This window comes from Xenia sp. Carnegie-2017, unplaced genomic scaffold, assembly GCF_021976095.1.
Source record: "Xenia sp. Carnegie-2017 unplaced genomic scaffold, XeniaSp_v1 HiC_scaffold_2, whole genome shotgun sequence".
Classification (NCBI taxonomy): domain Eukaryota; kingdom Metazoa; phylum Cnidaria; class Anthozoa; order Malacalcyonacea; family Xeniidae; genus Xenia; species Xenia sp. Carnegie-2017.
The window spans coordinates 1-21009 of NW_025813482.1; the positions used below are offsets into that span (position 1 = coordinate 1).

Below are 21009 nucleotides of genomic sequence, written 5' to 3' on the forward strand. Positions count from 1 at the left end.
AAAATGGCGGATTTCGTCCGTTGCCGCTGAGATTTACCGAAATTGACCGCTTTTCCGAAAATTTCACAATTTCCCACCCTCCTGAGGAAAGAGTGAGGAAAATGTATGTGTGTATTTGGGATTCGGCAAGCAATTTTTGATGAAAATCAAAACCTTAAATTCATAACAGCGAGTCAACTGTGGTTGTCAGTTATCGGCTCCTACGAGGATGCATTTATAACTATCGACGAAAGAGCTATATGTCGGCTACACATGTATGAATGCAGATGTGCGTCGTTTTCTACCAGCGTCAAACTTGTTTGATCGATTAAACTCTTTAGTCTATACAAAAGTATATCATAGTTCATCTCCACGGTTCACGAGAGAGAAGTTAGCTTATTTGTTATCATTGCTATTTTGCTTCTTTTCATGCAATGGGCAATGGCTTTTTTTCACAATTGTAGGATTTTTACTTGTTTCAAAAAGTAAATATTAAATCTTGGATATTTACGGATTTTCTGTAATTGAGTTTCATATTAAATTTCAAAAGACCAAGTCTCATAGGTTTGGTAAATGAAAACAAACAATATTGTATAGAAATTACTTTAAGTAACCTTTTGTGATGTTCTGAAGTGCAACTGCATCAAATACTTGTAAAGTTGTAGCACATTTTGATTTTGTTGTATTGATATATGAATTGGGCAAAATGCAAATAATCATCAAAACACTTATGCTTCCAATGGTGTTTATAATTCATTTGTAGTTTTAATACTTACCCTTCTTTTTCACTTTGTTTTGTTTTTCCTATATTTGCAATATAAGTGCACAATTTGAATGATTAACACAGTTTTCACCTCAATAATAAATTTCATAAGCAGTTGGTAGTGCATTTTGTTCTCTGAGTATCCACATCTGGTGTTTTGTTCATACAAGAATGATGAAGTGTGTAGATATGTCATAGCAAGGCAATATAACCAAATGAATAATACCTATAGTGTACTTTTATGCTAGAAGCTTAAAAGCTTTTAGAAATTATAAAGTTATTGGATTATATTACCTATATATCATCAATCTCATGAAAAGAAATAAGCAAAAAATTTGTAAAAAGCTTTGAAAAGTGAAAACTTTTCTTTAAAAAGCAGCAATAATGCATATGATAAATCTCCATTCTGTACTCTAATAGGTAAATAAGCTCAAACTGTTTCTAAAGAAAACTGTGATAATGAAGAAATATACAGTACAGTAACTTTAAAGGTTTCATCACTGAATCTTTAATGCTCCAGTATAGTGCATTAGATATTAGTAACATTGATACAACACTCAACTAAAATATTTTGATAAAGATATGACATGATTTAAACATTAAGTTATATAAAACCCAATGGCTTATACAGTTTGATGCTTCACATCTGCATCAAGTCATCATCAATCTCAGTACAAATGTTTACATAGACACATACTTTATGGCCTTCCCATTTTATATGTTTGTGAATTGACATTTCATTAAGCATTAAAACACACACAACCTTCTTGCCATCTTTCTTTGGTTCATGAACTTTAACTTCAAAGCATTCAAGGCATCCATAGTGAATCCATTGTCTCCATCCATAGAATTTGACCATGATCAAATTAAATAACTCTGGATTGGTCAGACAATAAATCAATTATCTTTACAGCATTATCATTTTTAAGACTCTGCCTGGTCAATAACATCTTCAGTCATCTTTACTCCTTGATCTTCCTGCATGTTGTCAGCAATAGAACATAACAAGCTCTGCTCCAAATCATGGGTACTGTTGGGCTGATCATTTCGATATTTACTACAGAGCAAAATGTGTGCAGGGTCTGCTTTAGGGAAACTATTTTGCAAATAGATGGGTAAATTTACGATTTCATGCATTAACAAATGACAGAAAAGTATGCAGAATTTTATAAACAAACAGGGAAACATCAGTATATTTATGTTCAAGTCAATTAAAAATACGATCTTTAATATGTATTTTATGGTTTTCAAGTGCATGTATAATTGCTTTTCAATCGTTGACGGACTAACAAAACAAGCAACTATCTCACCTGTAAGAAGCGATATGTCCTTTTGTGGAAACTACGACATCCAACATTGAATGATTGAAGTGTTGGCATTATAAAAGAAATGCCAAAAGATATCGTCACAGAATATGGAACAAACGATATCCATTCCTGTGATATCGTGTTTGTTTTGAAAAATTCTTTATAATTTACTATAGACACCAGGGGGAGGTCGAGAATATTATTTTTCTGCAAAGCGATCATTTCAGCGGAAATACGTCCGTTGGCCGCCATTTTTTTGGCGACCTCGCCCCAGTAAAGATAGCCGCTCCAGTTATTATAGAACTCAATGATTTTGGTGGTCAAAACTTCCACTTTAAAAGTTTTTTTCAATATTCACTCCCTCCTGATTTCCAATACTGTTTATATGAACGATAACAAGTGGAAAAAAAACAATTAGATACCGACAGCATCATGTGAAAATGCTTCAGCATTGCGTGAAAACACAGTACACACACATCAAAATAAAGAAAATCGACGGTAGAGAAACGCATATTTTGGCTGTAACATTTAAGTTATTTTATGACATTTTAACCTATTAAAAGTGAAAATCAAACGGCATTAGTAGATTCCTGTAATCTCTGTCAACTTATACATTATTTCATGCTTCTGTGTGTTTGACTGTTTGTAAACAGTTTGCAACTATTTTTCTTGCTCAAATGGATAAATCTGGTAAAATGCTTCTAAGGAAGCGATGTTTGCTTCAGTCCTACGATATAAGTCAACTGAAAATTTACCATGGATAAATATCATGTGTATTGTCATTAATTGATAAATCTACAGAAAACTCATAAAGAAAATATGTTGAACATGAAGATACACAAAAGAAAAAACAATTGAAAAACACCATGATACTGTTGCTTGGTAATTTGTATTTTGTAAACAGCTTGAGAATCTTGATCTATTACTGAACAGAACTACATTAATTTTCCATTGAAATTACAAACTTAACTAAAGTGCATTGGTTTCTCTGACAAAAATACTTGTCTATTGCTGTATGAAGGCAAAAATAGTTATTTGACAGTGCAGGTGAAGAAATTTATCAAGTTCTATAGATATTATTGTGCATTACTTGGTTTTTTGAATTGGTATATATGTCCATGCTACTCAATAGAGCAGATATGTCAAGAACAAGATATACTCAAATGCTAACCCTTCAAAATACCTTTATTTTGCTTAAACAACTTACAGCCACCAATACTAATTATTTATTTACAAACAAACATTTGGGAATCGATGATAAAACAACTTGTTACCTTTTACACAAGCCTTGAATTAGTTCCTTTTATCTCTTGGTAAAAATACATGAAAGATTCTATAAAATCAAGTTTCTTCGAAAATAGATTTGTATAAAGAAACCAAACATAATTGAAAGGTCACATGTTGAAGACAGACTTTGCTTCTTTGACTAGGTTGCTTGACCATGAGCAAATTTAAATTCGTTTACAATTTGTTTAAAGAATTCTTTTTATTGATTTCTACTAATTCTTCATAAGACAAAAAGAATTTCTTTGCCATCTATTTTTGCTTCTTCTACATCCAACTTCATTGTAACCAATGCATCCTGATGAATTTGGATCACCTGGAATCATAGTATGGATTTGATGAGATGAGACAATAATATGTTTATTTTTCATGCATATTAATGATGTAATCATATGTAAATAAATCTTAGCACATTGCTCAACACACTACTTTTATCTTGGTTTTGAAGTAGTAACCGGTTTACTATAAACAATAAATACTTCATTTACAGAAACTAAGTAGTACTTTAAAACTGTTTGCATAAATCCAACTTTCCAAACCCATTATAATTGTCACACTATACAGTCAGTCAAATTGAGCAGGCAAACAGTTTAATAGTTATTTTTATTATACAACATATACCATAGTTCTCATTAATTTTGCATGGCACTGCATTCAATTTCAACACAACTCTGTTGTAAACTTTCCCTTCATCTTTTCAAAAAAAACATGAACAAATTATGCCCCATTTTTGGGAGGTAAACTCAATTCAAATCAGGAGTTTAGCTTGATGCCTTGAACATGATACAAGATGGATGCAAAACTCAATGGGAAAGACGCGGGCTCATAAAATAAAATTTTTTTCGCCCACCCGGATTTGACAACCACAATTGCGATTATATAAAATATCAATGCCAAGCACAAAAACTTTTAGAAATTTTATCTTTAAAACATGCTGCAAACTTGTTTGGTATACGGATGCTGAAGTAGTGTCAGAAAAGGAAACATTTCATGACAATGGTAAGCAACGTACGATTGTTTACTATTTAAAGTGTTCAGTGTTTTGTTTTAAGTCAATACTTGAAGTGTGATGGTATATATTTTGTGAATGTTTTTACTCCTAAGTTATAATTTAAGTTATGTTTATCAAGTCTTATTTGTTCTTTACTTAATCGCTTGCTAGACGAGGCAAAGCAACCAATTCTTATCGAGATATGCATATCTTAAAACTCCTTGTTTCAACTGAGTTTACCTTCAAGAAATGGAGGGTTTCTTCATGATATTTTTCTGAAAATATGAAGCAAATATTATGAACAGAGCTGTATTAAAATCAAAGGCAGTGCAGGATTAATTAATGAACTCTTTGGTACATGTCATACAATAAAAAATACCTGTCTTAAACAGCTATCCTGACAATTTGATTATGGACAATCATGATGATGGTGTGTAAAGGTTTGCTTTATGCTAAAAGTTTTATAAATGCCATCTGGTGTTTCTGTAAATGAATTGTTTGTTACACAGTGTAGTAAACAGGTTAGTACATCAAAACCAAGATAAAAACTACTTTGTTCAATAATGTGCCAAATTATGCTCCTACCTTGAAATATTTGCTCAAGAAAAGCTTATGATGATATGCATGAAACATTAAATATAGTACTGCATCATCTGACAAAATCCATGTGTTTTTCAATTCCAGGTGATTAAAAATTCACATAAGATGCATTGGTTGCAATAAAGTTGAAATGTGGAAGAAGCAAAAATTGATGGCAAAGAACTTTTTATGTCTTTTGAAGAATTACGATATCATTTAAAAGAATAAGAGTAGCAATCTAGTAAAAGAAGTGACATCTGTCTTCAACATGAGACTTTTCCAATTATGTATAGTTTCTTTGCACAAAATACTATTTTAGATAAACTTGATTTTTAAGTCATTCACTGATATTTTTACCAAAAGATGAAAAGAAAAATTCAAAGGCATAATGTAAAATTCAAAAGTTTGTCAAGTTGTTTGAACCTAGAAAAAATTAGTATAGGTAATAGTAATTTGTAAGGACACAAGAGAAAAGTAGTGCAAGAAGGTTAGCATTTTTGAGAATTAATAAGTTCTTCTTGACAAACATTACACAAGGCCATAATATTATAAATAATGGCTGTACAATAACAATTATACAACATGCTAAATATCTTCACCTACATTTTAATTATTTAAACAGATTTGCCTTCATGCAGCAATAAGAAAAGTGTTAGGTCAGAGAAACCAATGCACTTTAATTTAAGAAATAGTATTTTCAATGGGAAATTAATGTAGTTCTGTTCAGTAGTAGATCCATGGCTGTCAATGACAATCCAGTTTCTAATATCTTGGCTCAAAACAGAACCAGCAACATGATTATAGAATTTCTGAATTTCGTTCCTTTGCTCTCCTAGTTCAAGATGTTTTATTTATAAGTTCTCAGCAGATTTATCAGAATATCATAATACCTTATAAGACACCCAGAATCAATCCTACAAAAAAAACTCAAAAAAATACATACCTACTTATAATATATTTCCAGTCGACTTAAGTCGTAGGGGTAAGCTAACTTTTCCAACTCCTTTTGGAGATTTAAACTAAGATTTACCCATCTATTTAAGAAAGACAGTTGCACCAAGCTGTTAACAAACAGTCAAAAACACAAGTAATTTATGGGATTATGCATTAAAACTTAACAACACATTGACAGTGTAAAGAATGCCGTTTCATATTTATTTCTAATATAGCTAAAGCATTACTTGACAAAATATATGTTATTTTACAGTAGATTTACCTCATTTAAATGTGTGTGTCTATTTCACAAAAGCCTGAAGCATTATTTTCAATATTTTATGCTTAAGGTATCGTGGTTGTTTTGCTGGTTGTCATTAATATAAGCAGTAAAGAGATCCGATTCGGGATGGAGCGAATGTTAAAAATTTTTCTCAAAGAGGAAGTTTTGACAACCAAAATCCGCCATTACCGCCATGTTTTGACCACGGGGTCCAGGCCCCTTTTCCTCCAGGTCTTATAGAACTCAATGATTCGTATCCGTGTTTTATCCCAACCTTCCACATGCATGAAAATGATATGATCACACTCAATAATGAAGTGTGTTCGTCTAATAAAAATGTTCAAATTGTTCTAGACCAGATATGACCAAATTGAACATTTTTCAAATGACAGTACAATTTGACAATGACAGAAAATACATGCATGATCGATCGATTCAACGAATTTCGTGTCTTATTACAATATCTAAAAACAACTAAGACAATCAATTAACTTACCTTTAAAATTTTTGAAATGTAATCATTAATCAGCACATTTGCAGATAAAAATTAACTCATACACTATGGAATGGGGTGAAAATCCCAATAAGCTCCAAAAACAGTGTATTGTATTATTTGTATGCGTGTCCTTCGTGCTCGTGCTTCCTATAGACCCATTGCACTGACGTCACATTTTTTCTACGTCACCGCCGGAAGTTATGTTCTGGGGTCAATGGCATTGTAATGTATTCTATTCTGATTCCAATGATTTATTCAATCAATACTGTGTTCAATTGAGTATGCCTCTCATATTCTATGTATTCATGTATATCAAAAATTTCATTGATACTTCTATGATACCAAAAACGACTGGGAAGATTGTGTGGAATTATGGCCGAATGTTTCTTACATAAACGTGGGCATGTATTTATTGTTTTCTGTAAGCTCATACACACAGGACGAGCTTATGAACTACAAAGTCTTTCGTGCTACCAGAACTTCGCAAATGAAGTTTTGGTAAAAGAATTGATAATCGGCTGATGATTGCGAATGTATGTGTGTTCATTAATTATCTTCACTTTTATTAAGCGATATCTGCTTCTATTTCTAATAGATAAATGTGAAACGCTAAATTTATTACATTTAAAAATTAGCAATGATTTGTTCAAACACCCTCCATATTTCCAGGGGCGTAACTGTTGGTGTGGGGTGTGACACCCCAATTGCTAAAAAAAGTGTTTTTGCAGGTCATATTGCCGTAAAGTGGCAGGGCAGTGTTCAGGAAGTAGAAAAATTACCATACCATTGAAAACAACTAAATGATTACTAAGTGGAAATAACAAACCTTCATTTTTGACAATTTTGGCTTAATTCTATAGAGCAATGTGTCTGTGAGATGTGTAAGATGTGACACATTCCGCTGGATACAATGATGAACCATTGCAAAATGGTGATAGCAGGGAGGGCACATTGTATATACACTTTGTGTATACACACTTGTTTATAAATGATTTATAAAACATGTGGATACAGAAGAAAACAAACAAACTACAATGACAACAACTCATTAACCAGAACCAAAGCAACCTCGCTCCGTAAGAAAATGGTCAAATTTAAGTTTGTTTTTGCAGTTATGTTTACAAGTTTATTATGAGAAAGACCAAGATCCTGACAGTACAGATGCAGAAGCCAGAGCTCAATATCCTTGATGGTCTTCAACTGATTGATGAAACTGTTAGATCACTGGAAAGAATACGGAACACTGAATCCTAATTAAATGATCAAATGGATGTGAGTGTTAAGTTTCCGAAGACTCTAGGCTCCAATCCCGAGGAAGAGTTTGCTAGAAAAGTAACAAAAGATCAAGCAGACGTTTGGATGACAACCCTGAGACTTTGGCAATTATGTTACTAAAAACTAACTATCGAAAATGCATGATTGAGGTCCTCAATTCCCAATGCAGAGAATATAGAGATAACATAAAAAGTTGTTTGCAAAAGATAAAACCCTTAGCTGTTATCCTTCAGCCTCCACTGACTAAACCAAATTTTGAACAAGTTGAAAAGGTCACCGAACTTTTCCTCCATCAATTAGCGTAGATTGTATGTCACTGTATGCAGAACTTAAGATTTTTGTTAACTTTGTAAATGAGACAGAAGAAGAATGTAAACAGTCCACGACGCCAGAGACACTGCTTTCAAAAATAAAGAAATTTTCCCAAACGTTTATAAATGCTACAAACTTCTGTTTACTGCTCCAGTAAGTGTGGCTGATATTGAAAGATCATTCAGCAAAATGAAAATTGTCAAGAACTACTTGCGCTCAACAATGAAAGGTGAAAGGCTGGAAGAACTCATTGTCTTCTCAACCGAGAAGGATTTAACAGATAAAATTCATCTGGATGTAGTACTAAAATCTTGGGCAGCCAGAAAAAAACCGTAAATTCAGAATAAAATTTAAGTAAAAAGCAACACCTCAAGAGTACGATGAGATGATTCTCTTTTAAGACTTTTGATATGAGAACAAATATACATTGCTTTACTGTTATGTCCGAAACGGTTAAGGTTTATATTTCAAAAACAGTTTTTGTAATAATGTATGTGTTAGAAACCTAGTCTTCAATAAGGTATACTAATAAACCACGCATGCAACAATAGAAATGATTATAATTTGCCAGCCATAATGATTTAAGGGGTTTTTGTGGGCAACGCCCTTTTGCAGGGCAAATTTTCTCCACACCCCCCCATTACTTCAAGTCTAGTTACGCCCCTGGTCATCACTGGTTTTCTCAAGTTAGTGACAAGAAAGTTTTGAAGCGAGGGAAAGATGTTTTCTGTTATCACTCGACGACAGAAATTTTGAGGCACTAAGGCTTGTATAACGCAAGTTTGTCGATTTTGAACAATATGGCGAAAGATTTACTCGTCCCTGAATCTGAAGAATTAACGATGTGACAACAGTCGAGCAAGAGGACATTCGACTTGATAAACTTGCCCTCGAAGTAATGTGGTTTTAAAGGACTTTCCAAAGACATCATGCTATTAGCTTTTTTATTCAGCACCATTGAAAATGATTCAGCCCTGGCAAAGTGAAGATGCAAGCTTAAAAAATTTCTACACGAGGAAAATTAAATGTGATAACAAGGCATATTGTTTAATCATTGATGGAGGATATTTAGTCTAACTATCCCAATGAACATATTGATGAGGGAAATACGTCTGTAAACGTCCTGTGATAGGAGAAGATCCCAATGTAACCATGTGATTATCTAACTAAAAGAGAATAGTGTCGTTATTTTGTTTTTATAATTGTTTCAAACTGTTGTTTCCAATTTGCCTATAACATTTTGCTCAGCTTTAATTGATAAATTATAAAACTTTGTTTTACAATCCTTTACATTCGCAGTCAAAGCCGTAGCTCTTTGCTAAAGCTGCAGAATTTGGAGGAATTCACAAACTTGTTTTCAATTCAACCATGAAAGCGCGTCATATATGCAGTTTGGCAAAATTTAATCACTCATGACGGCGAACTTCCCACTGCATTCACTGAGGAAGAAAGCCCTACTTAACTCGTGTTTGCTTGCCTACAAGACTGCTGATGTTAAAGTTTAACACACCCAACCCACCATACAACAAGTTTACTAAAAGCCCTAACTATATAGAAAAAAGTCTTTTTTACTTCAAATTAATTATATCTATGTTGCAGCATTATCGAAGGATTTCATCCAAACATAACTGAACTAAATTCTTGTGTAACAAGAAGCTTTACAAAAGTACTTATCTACAATCTGCAATATGCAGTTAGCAAATTGGATGATGTGAAAATTAGCACTGATTTTAAGCAGAATGCTTCACAGCTGCTTCGTCATCATGCACGACAATCGTTTGTTTATAGGGGTCACAAATATGACACCTTAATATAGCGTATGACAGTTTTCGAAAAATGCAAATGAAGCTTGATTAGTTTCAAAATTTAGTAGGAACTAAATAGTCAATACGGTTTTTATAATACATCTTTCAGTATAAGTTTATATTGCCGTCTATTACTTCCATCAAAATTCAATTAAAAGAATTCATTGGCACGAAGTTTTATCAACGTACATTTTTCTACGAAAACAATCTAGACTAGCTTTAGTTCCTGCATTAAGATTTTCTCAGCTGCAACGTTCTATGCAACTTTCTTAATCTGTTATGATGTAAACATAGTTACATCAGGTGTACTTGTCATGATCAATGTTGACTTTGTGTGTTTTCAAAGTATGGATAGGAGTAAAATCTCCAACTTTGTTGAATATTCTTCGTACATAGTTCTAAAATCAGCTTCTTTCCAAACTGTTGCAAGCAAAGGTTGTGACCAGATAATCTAATAAACTCATCCTAAAGAGAATATAAAAAAGTCATTTTCCAAAAATCGGCTCCTATTTATATTTTGTTTTACTCTGCCGTGGAAGATAAAGTCGGAAGGCTCATGCAGTGAGAATGTCACTTTTCTAATTCGTAAATGTCTTATGATTCTACCGTAAATGCTTTGAATTTTTTTTGTTTCAAACAATTTATACAATAAAATAGCAAATGTATCCAATTTTATTGAGCATATTTAGCATCACAGCAAAAATATTTATTTATTTTAAAAATATATTAATATGAATACGAATTTTTTTGGTAGAGTTATAAGAAAAAAGAAAATTCTTATGGGAGAGTAATAAGTAAACTTTCTTACAAACTTTCGTAATGAATACTCTGAAAATGCGAAACTAGTTAGTTAGGACACAAGAAGCGAAAGTCCAATAAGCATTGAGAAAATTTTACTTTTAGTTTGTTGTACTCTCTTGTACAAAGCAAATGTTTTAATCTTTAAACTCACATACATTTTTAAGAAAAATATTAGTGGGATAAAAATTATTTGGATAGCATTTTCTCCCATTTTCAGTGAATTCTTCACTCACTTGACTGTAAGAAAACTTTTTCCTGGTTCTCATAGCTATGTTTTCTGTTTAAAATGTTTACAACCCTCATTCTGTTGCCATGTTTTGGTGGCAAATTATTTCACGTCATATGCTTCCATTTGTTTTTTTGATAACGCTAGAAACGTTTTTTAAAAATTAAAGCTATGATGAATTCACATGGACACCAGGTTGATAGCCAAGTAACGACTACCAAAAAAGCTCCTTTCATATTTGGATGCTATAATGTTGCTGCCTCTCCACCATTTAGTTCTCGTATAAATTATAAGATTTCTCTACATTTCACTGTTTCATTTTTCTTGTTAGAGCTACACATCAATACATTCAACATACCCTGGTATGCTCCCACTTTATGTGTCCATGAATTGTTTTACAATGCTGCATTTTAACGTCAACTCCTTCCAACCGCTGAAACACCCATGCAATGACCGTTTTTCCAAATTTCCATTTCTTTGTGTAAATAAAGAACTATATAATGCAAAAAGCAGAAAAATTGTTAACCGTCCACCCTTAGGAGTTTTCGAATCCAATATTAATTAGCCTCTTGATTGTGACACATTTGTCATCCTGGGAACAAAAATTTTATCACGACCAGCAAAGTATTCCAGCAGGTAGACAAAAGTGAAAAGAACAAACAATGAAAATACTATTTTGGCTCTGTTACCTGATTGCCTCCCAGTCCATGACATGGATACATGCCAAGTTGATGTCCAGCATTTTGTTTCCGAATGTGTCAATGCACATTCCGCTGTAGGCGTTTATCACCTGAATATTGGATAAAAGAAAAAACGAAAGTTCTCTTTAAAGTCACTGTCTTTAGAACTATACTTTTTGTGAAAATCCCTTTACAATGTTCAAATAAACAAAAATGTTCCATGATAAATTCTTTGTTCAATTAGAATTATCAACTTTGGAAGTCATTTAACATTCATACAAAATTGACTGCAAACTTATAAGAAATAACGTATCCTCTCAACTAAAAAAAGTGTACCTTACCTCCTGGGCCTTTCTTAACTATATAAGTGGGGGCGTTCGCCCCACCCCAACTCTCATTCCGCCCTCCTCACTTATGGATTTTGCCCCCATCGAGGGGCAATTCCACTATGCCTTCAATTTGTGCTTCATAACGTAGTAATGATGTTTTAACATGTCGGCAGTGCAAAAATATCTTGTATGTTGTTCCCGACACCATTTTGTTTAGCATTTTGATAATCTATAAATTTTGTGCAAAATGGCGTCGAAAAATGAAGAGCTCGTGTATAAAAAACACCACTGCAATATCAAAAATACAAATACTAATTGTTATCCTTTGCTTTTGAGAAGGAATAAAACAAATACAAAATTACAACAAACGTCATAAAACTCTTTTATTTATTAAATCTTATTTTGAGTTTGCGGCGAAGGAACGTCACCAGGTGAGCAATGGCCGACGAACCTTGTGCAATACCGCCAACACAGGGGGGGCGCTACAAGCGAAGCAGATCGGCATAGGTTGTGAACCTCTTCCCCAAGGAAACGATGGACGTGATGAGATCGTCAGAAGCGGTTGTAAAAAAATTGTTAAACACAAAGAACCATTTAAGACAGAATCTTCATAATTTTGTAACTCATCGAGCAGATTGGCGTGATGTCGGCTAAGGTTTTCTAAGAGTTGCTTTGTTGGAGAGGAAAGGAATTTTTCTAACTCACCTGAGTTGACTCATCTTTCATAAAGCTCATTCGTCTGCTCTGTTTGGTCGTTTTTCGAATTTTTAAAACTATCAATCACGAGTCTTTTGAAAGCGTCGTACAGGTATTTTAGGAATCGCATTGCGTTGTTATAATGCTTTCTTTTAAGCATTTGGTCAACGGAAGATTCACCAAGAAGATTTGCTTCGATTACGATGTCGCGAAGACCAGCATCAGCAAACCTCTTTCCGATAACAGCAAGGAATATACACATTGTATGAAACCCTCCAAGCCCCAAAACGACGAACTGCTTAAGATCTATGTATCTTGGATTCATCATAACTTCCACAACCTTAGCGTTTATCGCAATATCAAGCACCACATCTGTTTCGATTAAACCAAGTTTTTCTGCCTTCACCTTTAATTGACTGAGGAGTTCCAGAACAGTATCATGGGACGTTGGAGATTTGTTAGTCGACGGCAGGTATCCAATTTCATGGTAGCTGTTGTTGTCGTTGTCGCACAACAAATAATTAAAGCCTGTCCAACTAGGTATCTGCTGCTCGAAATTTGTCTTATTGACTTGAGCTCTGGCGATGATCCAAAGCGTATCAAAAATGTATGAGAGTTTTACTTCGTCTGTGTGCATGCGTAGCTGAATGCTAGTCGTGGCTTCTGTGTTTTTGCGCTTCACCTGAACGTACGAAGGTATCTCTGTTAAAAGAGGTTCAAACTTTTTCGTTTTTTGTTTCATACATGAATGTGGAGACACTAAGGCGTCTACAGAAGATGGCTGGGGTTCATTTATTACAACATATGATGGCTCGATGACAATGCCATTCGTACAGTGCAAACTAGGCCCTTTGAGACTTTCAGGATTGATGTTGTTGTTATCCCAAACAAAAGTGACGAATTTAGATGGCTGAATAATAGCTCGAGAAAAGGACCTGTGAACTTGGTCTTTTAAATGTTGAATTGCCAGAGTAGTTTCAAGAATAAACACATCATCATAAGACATCCCGTGGCCGAACTTTTGTATCCAGTTGATAACTATTTTGGAGCCCGTCTTTCTTTTGATGCAAAAAGGAAAGGTTGTATGCTTTGAAGTTTTTTTCCGACCATTGTTGGCGTGGTAGATCAGATCTGGTCCAATTAAGGACGCTAAACGCATCACCTTTGCGGATTTCGTTGATTTATGAATGAGGACTCCTTCCAAAAAACAGGTTTGTTAGTATTGGAATTTCTTTTTCTTCGGACAGAAGCTCTGGTGGTGGCGAACTTCTAAAAGTACTGGCAGTTTCCAATAATTCTTTACGTATTTCATGGCTAACTGCCCCTTTTCAACATTGTTATTACTCACTGCCGTACTTTGGACACCAAAACCCAACTTTTGAACCAAAAGATTTCTGAATCTTATCTTTAAGCTTTTGTACTTTAAGTGAGCTAAACTGATGTTCAGCACCAAATAAACGTTCTGCAATTTCTAAGTATTTCTTAGTTAAATCAACCATCCGCCAAACTTCACACCCAAGGATTACCTTCTCTTCGATGACTGCAGATAGCTCCTGAAAAACGGTTTCACCATTGCTTGAAGCCACTGGTTTTGTCTTGCGCTTTTTGCAGATTTCCATATAACACGATCTGTGATAAAAATACTCCTTTGCTAAAGTTGTCTGCCATTCTGAGTTCCAAACCTCTGTTTACAAATGTGGAAAATCGAATGATAGAGCAGCATCGTGCGAAGATCGTGCACCATTCTCAGTCTTGCATTTTTCCAATTGCTCATAACCACTTCCACCTTCTGCTGTTTTTCCTTCCACACACACAACACTCGTGATCTGCCAATAACGTACCTACATATATTTACATAAGTAACTTAATCAACTGTAAGTTTTAATTATAATTAGGGTCTTACTGATAAAGAGACATCAGCGAATTATACCTCTTCGATCTGTTTTTCTTGTTGAATCTCGCTGTCGCTCACGTATAGGCTTTTTGACTTTTAACTTGCCGTGAGTATATTTTTTATAACATTTTCGATGATACCCGTACTCTGGCGAGGGAAGATCTTTCCCAAAAGAATCGATTATTGCAATAACTTTCTTATCCTCACGTTTCTTTGCAGCTTTGTAGATAGATTTTTTGGACGTGTCACTGAATCTAATCATCGATTCACACGGACTCTTTTCGCTGCACTGAAGAATGCACCCGATAAATGTTTTATTTGATGTAGAGTTTTTTTGTGCTTTTGACAGTGAAATACTCACATCAACTTCAAACGGTATATTTTTTCGTTTTCCAGACATAATTTGTCAGACATTACATGCAACCAATACAACATGCCAGGCGAACATATAATTTTTATGTAGTTTATATGAAGTATGGCAATGCCGCTGATCAAAGTAGCCAAGTCTCACTTCTACCTGCAAAATTATTCAAAAATCATGGCGCTCCTCAAAACAAACCAAACGCTGTCAATAAAAGTTAATCGTCGGCCTTCTAAAGAACATTTTTTCTCGCCGACTTATTCAGATGGTTTTTAAAGGTGTTTAACTACAATTCTAGCATAAAATGAAATTGCCCCTAGGTATGGTAAGTTTTTACTCAATTTTCTTCACATATCTGCCTGACTATCAGAGGTAGCAAGCCTCCAGTTACAGAATTCTAGTCAGCTTTTTGTGTCCTATTGCATCACAACATGATTGTTGAAAGGTCTGTCTCAACATACAACATGCTGTTTTCTAACCTACGAACAGCCACTTCAGAGATGACATTAGTTGACTGATTATTAATTCACTGGAACGGTGTTACGAGCGCTCATTACGATCCACGGCTTGCTGTTTAGAAATTCATGCTCGATAAAGACAGAAGAATGAATTTTCCAACTGTCAGCACGTAAATGGAAAGGGATTTTATCAAGAAGTTTTTCAAGCAACCCTCACAACAATAAAACTTTTATTGTAAAATATTGTAAACTCGTTAGGTCTATAGAGCTTTTACAATCAAGGTTGCTTGTTTGTTTGTCTTATATGGAACAAGACAACCATGGGAATATTTAATATATTCAAAATGTTTAGTATGAATATTTCTATACATCTTATATTACTTGTATTACACTAGACCCTTTTGTCACCCAACCCCCACTGAGAAATTCTGAGAAAGGCCCTGCTTACCTCTCCTCTTCCCAATGGATTCAGATCAGGAATTTGCATTTCTGGCATGAGCATTTCAAGATACCAAGAGAAAGTCTTGCATTGTAATCTTTTTCTCAATTTTTGTCTTTCTGATAAATCGCCAGCATCCAGTTTCGCAAATGAAGGATGCTTCATGGTATATACAAATGGCTTAAATTCGTCTAGCCAGACATCTACAAAGCGCTTTATATTCTTGTCTGTTGAGTGCATGTCAGTTTTGTAAGGCATTCTATCACGAAAGACATGGCCAACTTTTGAGCAAGGTAAAATTTCTATTGTTCCACCACACATCCAAATCTATCAAAGAATTGTAATTAGCATTTATACGTTTTATGTCCTCAAAATGTGTAAACCGACTCATTACAGTTTTTTAAAGAAGTACTGTCACAAAGCAAGCCCTTTTAAAACGATACGTTTTAGCATGACAAAGAATGACTATAGCACTATACAAGAATACAACGATGACTTGTATTCTTTTAATTATAGAGAACTAGTTTGATTTCATTTTTTTGCAATTTTTCGTGCTGCAGAGTTTCAAATACTGATCAATAAAGGGAATAAAACACTTTGGATCGAATATCAATACTGGTGTTAATGATAACAGCCAATGGGATGAATTTATTTCATACTAGCCTACCCTAAACGACATCTCGAGGTTTTCACCACCCCAGTAAGTCATATTGGTGTCATATGCTCCAAGACGATAAAAGAATTTTTTTGATATTGCAAACAAGCCACCAGCCATTGTCGGAGATCTAAATGAAAGTCATGCAATTTAATTATGAGAAGTTTGGCCTTATTGTTTCAATGAGTGCATATGCGATTATAGTCCAGCGGATAGGCGTTTCATCAATATGTCATTGACTTACATAATACACACATTTTAGAGAAGGAAAGCGTTATTTCTTGCAAAGTATCACAATTTCTTCATCATTGAATCAACTCAAACTCAAGCTTACGCATTGTATATAATCTATATTTGGAGAATTTGTAGCTTTTTTATCAAACAATGAAACATAGTTAACAAAAGAAACCTCAATGGTAGTCCCCTGATCTCCCTTGATTTCTCTTCTGCATTCATCTTTCGCCATTTGAAACGCATTTCCCAATTAAATATTCCAATACTAGGTTCGTGTCTCTGTGCGTAGTGAAATGTTTTATGATCAATAACTTCAATGTCAGGTGTAACAACGTGTGTTTGATCCTCGCTAATTCTTGCTAAAAGTGGCTCAAGCCAACCTTTGTTTGCTTCGCAATGCGAATCAAGAAAAACTAAAACTTCTCCCATGGCTTGACTTGCTCCGAGCATTCTAGCTCCCACAATTCCATGGCGCTTTGGCATTCTCAACAAGCTTACTTTTTCAACAATCTTAACTTTTCATGAAGTTTTGATCCCAAATGTTCTAGTATATGAAAAATTCCATAATATTATTGGCTATTGCTTTAATAGCAAAAAATAGCTCATCTTTGGGCCCATTCACACTTAATTCGTTAGCTCATCGAATTATTTGATTCGAAATCGATTCGTTTTAAAATGAAAAAACACGGGTGTTCACAATTAAAGTTTTATCCGTATTATTTTTCGCTTGATAACATAGTATCATAAGAAACTCAAAAAGATAGATATAGAGAAGCAGGTCTTTTAGTCTACGTCTAGGGTATTGTGGGTACATACCTTAGAATGTATACTTTATGTAAAATGTATGTTTACATTTACTTCACGTGATTGACATTAAATTTTGGCGTCTTTTCTAAACCTTCATTGAATCTTTGAGAATAAAAATATTTAATAATAACGAATACAAATGGCGGAGATTACTGGAATGGGCATACTTTTGCGGGAATACCAAAAGAACGGAAAAAAGCCACAAGATCGAAGGTAATGCGAAAAAAATACTGCAATACTTCTCCGATTCGAGACGACCATTTCAAGTGGCCCGAGTTAGTTCGGATTGAATTCTTTTTTGCATCACTTACAAGTGTTCACATTAGCCCTCATACAGACTCGAATCGATTTCGAATCGATTTAAAGCGTTAGTGTGAATGGGCACTTAAATTAAATGTTCGTAAATGTAGATCGTCCAGGTTGGTATAGTCCTGAGGACTGTTCTTGTTGTTGACTGACGTTTCGACAACCTTAGCGGTAGTCATCTTCATAGTCAAATGCAAAACAGTCCTTCTCAGGACTATACCAACCTGGACGATCTACATTTACAAACATGTAAAGATACTCCCGGGTTCAAACCATTTACTTTAGCACTTAAATTAAGTTATTTAAAATTACTAAAGTTACATTAAACAATGACATTGTGATGGTAGTGTCTACAAAAAACTTTAATACTACTCTAAACAACGTTTTGATATAAAAAAGAACTGTTTTAAGTAAAAATTGAGACAAATTATATCAAATTATAGTAGTTACACGATGCATTTTGGCAGACTTCTATTGAGTGCGCGCTTCTTAGTAATGACCACCAAAAATTTACTGACATTTGTAAGAATACGAAAAATTACGTCGCATTCTAAAACAATGGTAATTTTAAACCAACGTGGTTTATGAATTTTCTTGTGGTGGATGTATTTCCAGTTACATTGGGGAGACCACCCGCCACCTTTCCACACGGATTAAAGAACACACAACCACGGATGAAAACTCACACATATTCAGACACTTACTCTCCTCACCACACTGCAAAAACAGTTACACACAATCCTGTTTCCGTATCTTGGACACCGCTCACATGCCTTTCGCCCTTAAACTCAAAGCCCTTTATATCAAGAAGCGTAAACCTAACCTCAACAAACAAATACAACATCTTAACACTATCTTTGACCTCATTCCAAAGCCATCATCAGAGAATACATATAATATATTAATCCTAACACGGTTTTTTAATATGCACATGAAAAACATGTGACTTGGACGAATTTGTCGCACTTTCGGGATACTAGTCCGCCGCTCTTTGTTGACCCACAGGATTGGAGACGAGTCAAATCTCTTAAAACTGCGTATGGACGAGAGAATCTCGCCACTATAGTAGTTTACTGAAGTGACGAGAATCTCTCGTCCATACGCAGTTTTAACAGATTTGACTAGTCTCCAATCCCTGTGGGCTTGGTAGCTCAAAAGGTAGAGCGGCGGGCTAGTATCCCGAAGGTGCGAGTACAAATCTCGTCGAAGTCACACGTTTTTCAAGTGCATATTAAAAAACCGTGTTAGGATTAATATAACTATCTTTGACCTGTTAATAGCAAATACTACTTTATCAAGTATTCATTTTCTTTGCAATTTTTTCTTTTCTTTGATAAAACCTAACACGATAATTATTCATAACTATTCGATACTTTCGCTTTATCACTATATACATATTATCATGTAAACTTCCTATATTTATTCACTTCGCACTGAAGATGGCATAAAGTATGCCGAAACATGTTTGCTATAAAGAAATTTGTCGTCTATTTTAAATGTTCAGTGTATATATTAAGAAATTTCAGCTTTTTACCCAACATTATATATGCGATCGACAAAGAAACTAAAAAAGTTATTGATGTTCAATAAGCATGTGATTTGCCAAGAAATGTAACTGCTATGAAGTTTGAGATTATTTCCTGATGAAACAAAATGAGAATGTCTCTTGCTAACTTTACTATAACATTTTTGTGTTAATCTAGTTATTACTGGCCTGTTTAATTTTGAGCACAAATAATTTTAAGGTAGGTGACCCTTGCCGACCAGACTGTAAGTTTAAAGAGAGTTAGTTAAAAAGTTTGTACAAATGTGTGTCATTTCGATTCAACTCTTCTGATTCTTAAAATCTTAAAAACTTGAAAAAAAGCTAGCAGCAATGAATACACATTAGCACGTTCAAAATTTCTAAAATGGTAAGAGAATGAATCGTTTAACTTACCGAAGCCATTAAATATTTCAGATCCATCATCAATTAGGATGATTTCTAGTAGAAGCTCATGAGGTGAGCGAGAGAGAACGCTGTATATTGTTCGAAGCAATGTCGACCATGCTTCGTTATGAAAGATAATTATCACACTCGCTAAAGGTAAAATTACTGGGTATTTTATGGTAAAACATCTGTAAAAATATAAAGTAAAAAACGATATTTTTGAGAGTCAATTAAAGTAAATACTCATAACATTTTACGCACAAGACTCCCTTACATAAATGTTGGTTGTATTGTATGTATTTTTGTCAGATTGGGGACAGATTAAAGGAAATAAACGCAGATTGAGTATAATATAGAACAAGAGAAATATGAAAGCTGTGAAAAATATGAAATTCTTACTTACTTATGTAATCTATTGTCTGGTATATTTCTGAGAAGTCCAATTTTCTCACTTTCCAACTCATTGAAACTGTATTTACTAAAAATTCTCTTCTGAACTGATGATAAGTTTTTTTCTGTAGACATTGCATTTAATAGATCATCCTTTGCTGTTACTGGCGCATAATCAACGTAACGACTTTCAAATGCTTGAATATTCTGATGAATTGCTTCATTTCTATGAGCATGGTGCTTTAACGATCCTGTGATAATTTGATCGTCTACGCTATTTGAAAAGATCTTTAGCAACAATGTTAATTCACCAATGTATATGGTTGATGCGATAATAACAGCTATTGTCAAATAAAAAGCCTTTCTTCTTTTGAGCAGCATAGCTCGCGTGTTGACTATTTTTTATTTTGCATTCTCAGTTGCTTAATACTTTACAATCTTGTTTAAAAGGAAAATTTCATCATTCATTACCTTTCAGCAAAGTAAGATTCTATTGATGTGTAAGTTGTAATAAAAGGACAAAATAAGAATATAAATAAAAAACGAAAAGGATATTATTCACCGCCACACGTTGAGACCACAGGTACCATTGTCAATAATTGACAATATTGATAATAGAATTGCTTCTCGTAAGTCATTGCCGTGACAAACATGATTGCTACTGATACATTATGTTTGACGGTCTTGTAATTTTTATAGATATAGTCATATAATTTAGTTCGTTTAACCTGTTTTTATCTTATTTGAACTCAGTTCTCTAAAGACAACCAGTTTAAGTTCTCCTGCAATTAAGGGA

The 21009-nt window shown here is 34.1% G+C and overlaps 1 protein-coding gene and 1 long non-coding RNA gene across 2 annotated transcripts; both read right to left on the reverse strand.

Moving 5' to 3' along the window:
- Positions 1–9750: 9750 nt before the first annotated feature.
- Positions 9751–11447, reverse strand: LOC124440199. Its single transcript, XR_006946603.1, has 2 exons — positions 11393–11447; positions 9751–10472 (listed from the first exon to the last, which is right to left on the reverse strand). It is a non-coding gene; the product is annotated as an uncharacterized LOC124440199 (long non-coding RNA).
- A 2632-nt stretch (positions 11448–14079) lies between these two features.
- LOC124439838 (polypeptide N-acetylgalactosaminyltransferase 13-like) lies at positions 14080–20869 on the reverse strand. The gene is made up of 8 exons (XM_046990098.1): positions 20227–20869; positions 19788–20011; positions 16956–17295; positions 16559–16676; positions 15901–16218; positions 15058–15150; positions 14670–14922; positions 14080–14423 (listed from the first exon to the last, which is right to left on the reverse strand). The coding sequence occupies exons 1-8, from the start codon at positions 20592–20594 to the stop codon at positions 14080–14082; spliced, it is 2058 nt and encodes a 685-aa protein (XP_046846054.1). The 5' UTR covers positions 20595–20869.
- Between the last annotated feature and the right edge of the window lie 140 nt (positions 20870–21009).

Bases quoted from the DNA above. Each gene is read 5' to 3' on its own strand.
- LOC124439838 (XM_046990098.1), bottom strand. From the start codon at position 20,594: ATGCTGCTCAAAAGAAGAAAGGCTTTTTATTTGACAATAGCTGTTATT. The intron at 16,677-16,955 runs GTTTCTTTTGTT...ACTTTCATTTAG, and splicing joins ATCAGGGGACTACCATTGAG to ATCTCCGACAATGGCTGGTG. The intron at 15,151-15,900 runs GTAAGCAGGGCC...ATAATTTTGCAG, and splicing joins ATCCATTGGGAAGAGGAGAG to GTAGAAGTGAGACTTGGCTA.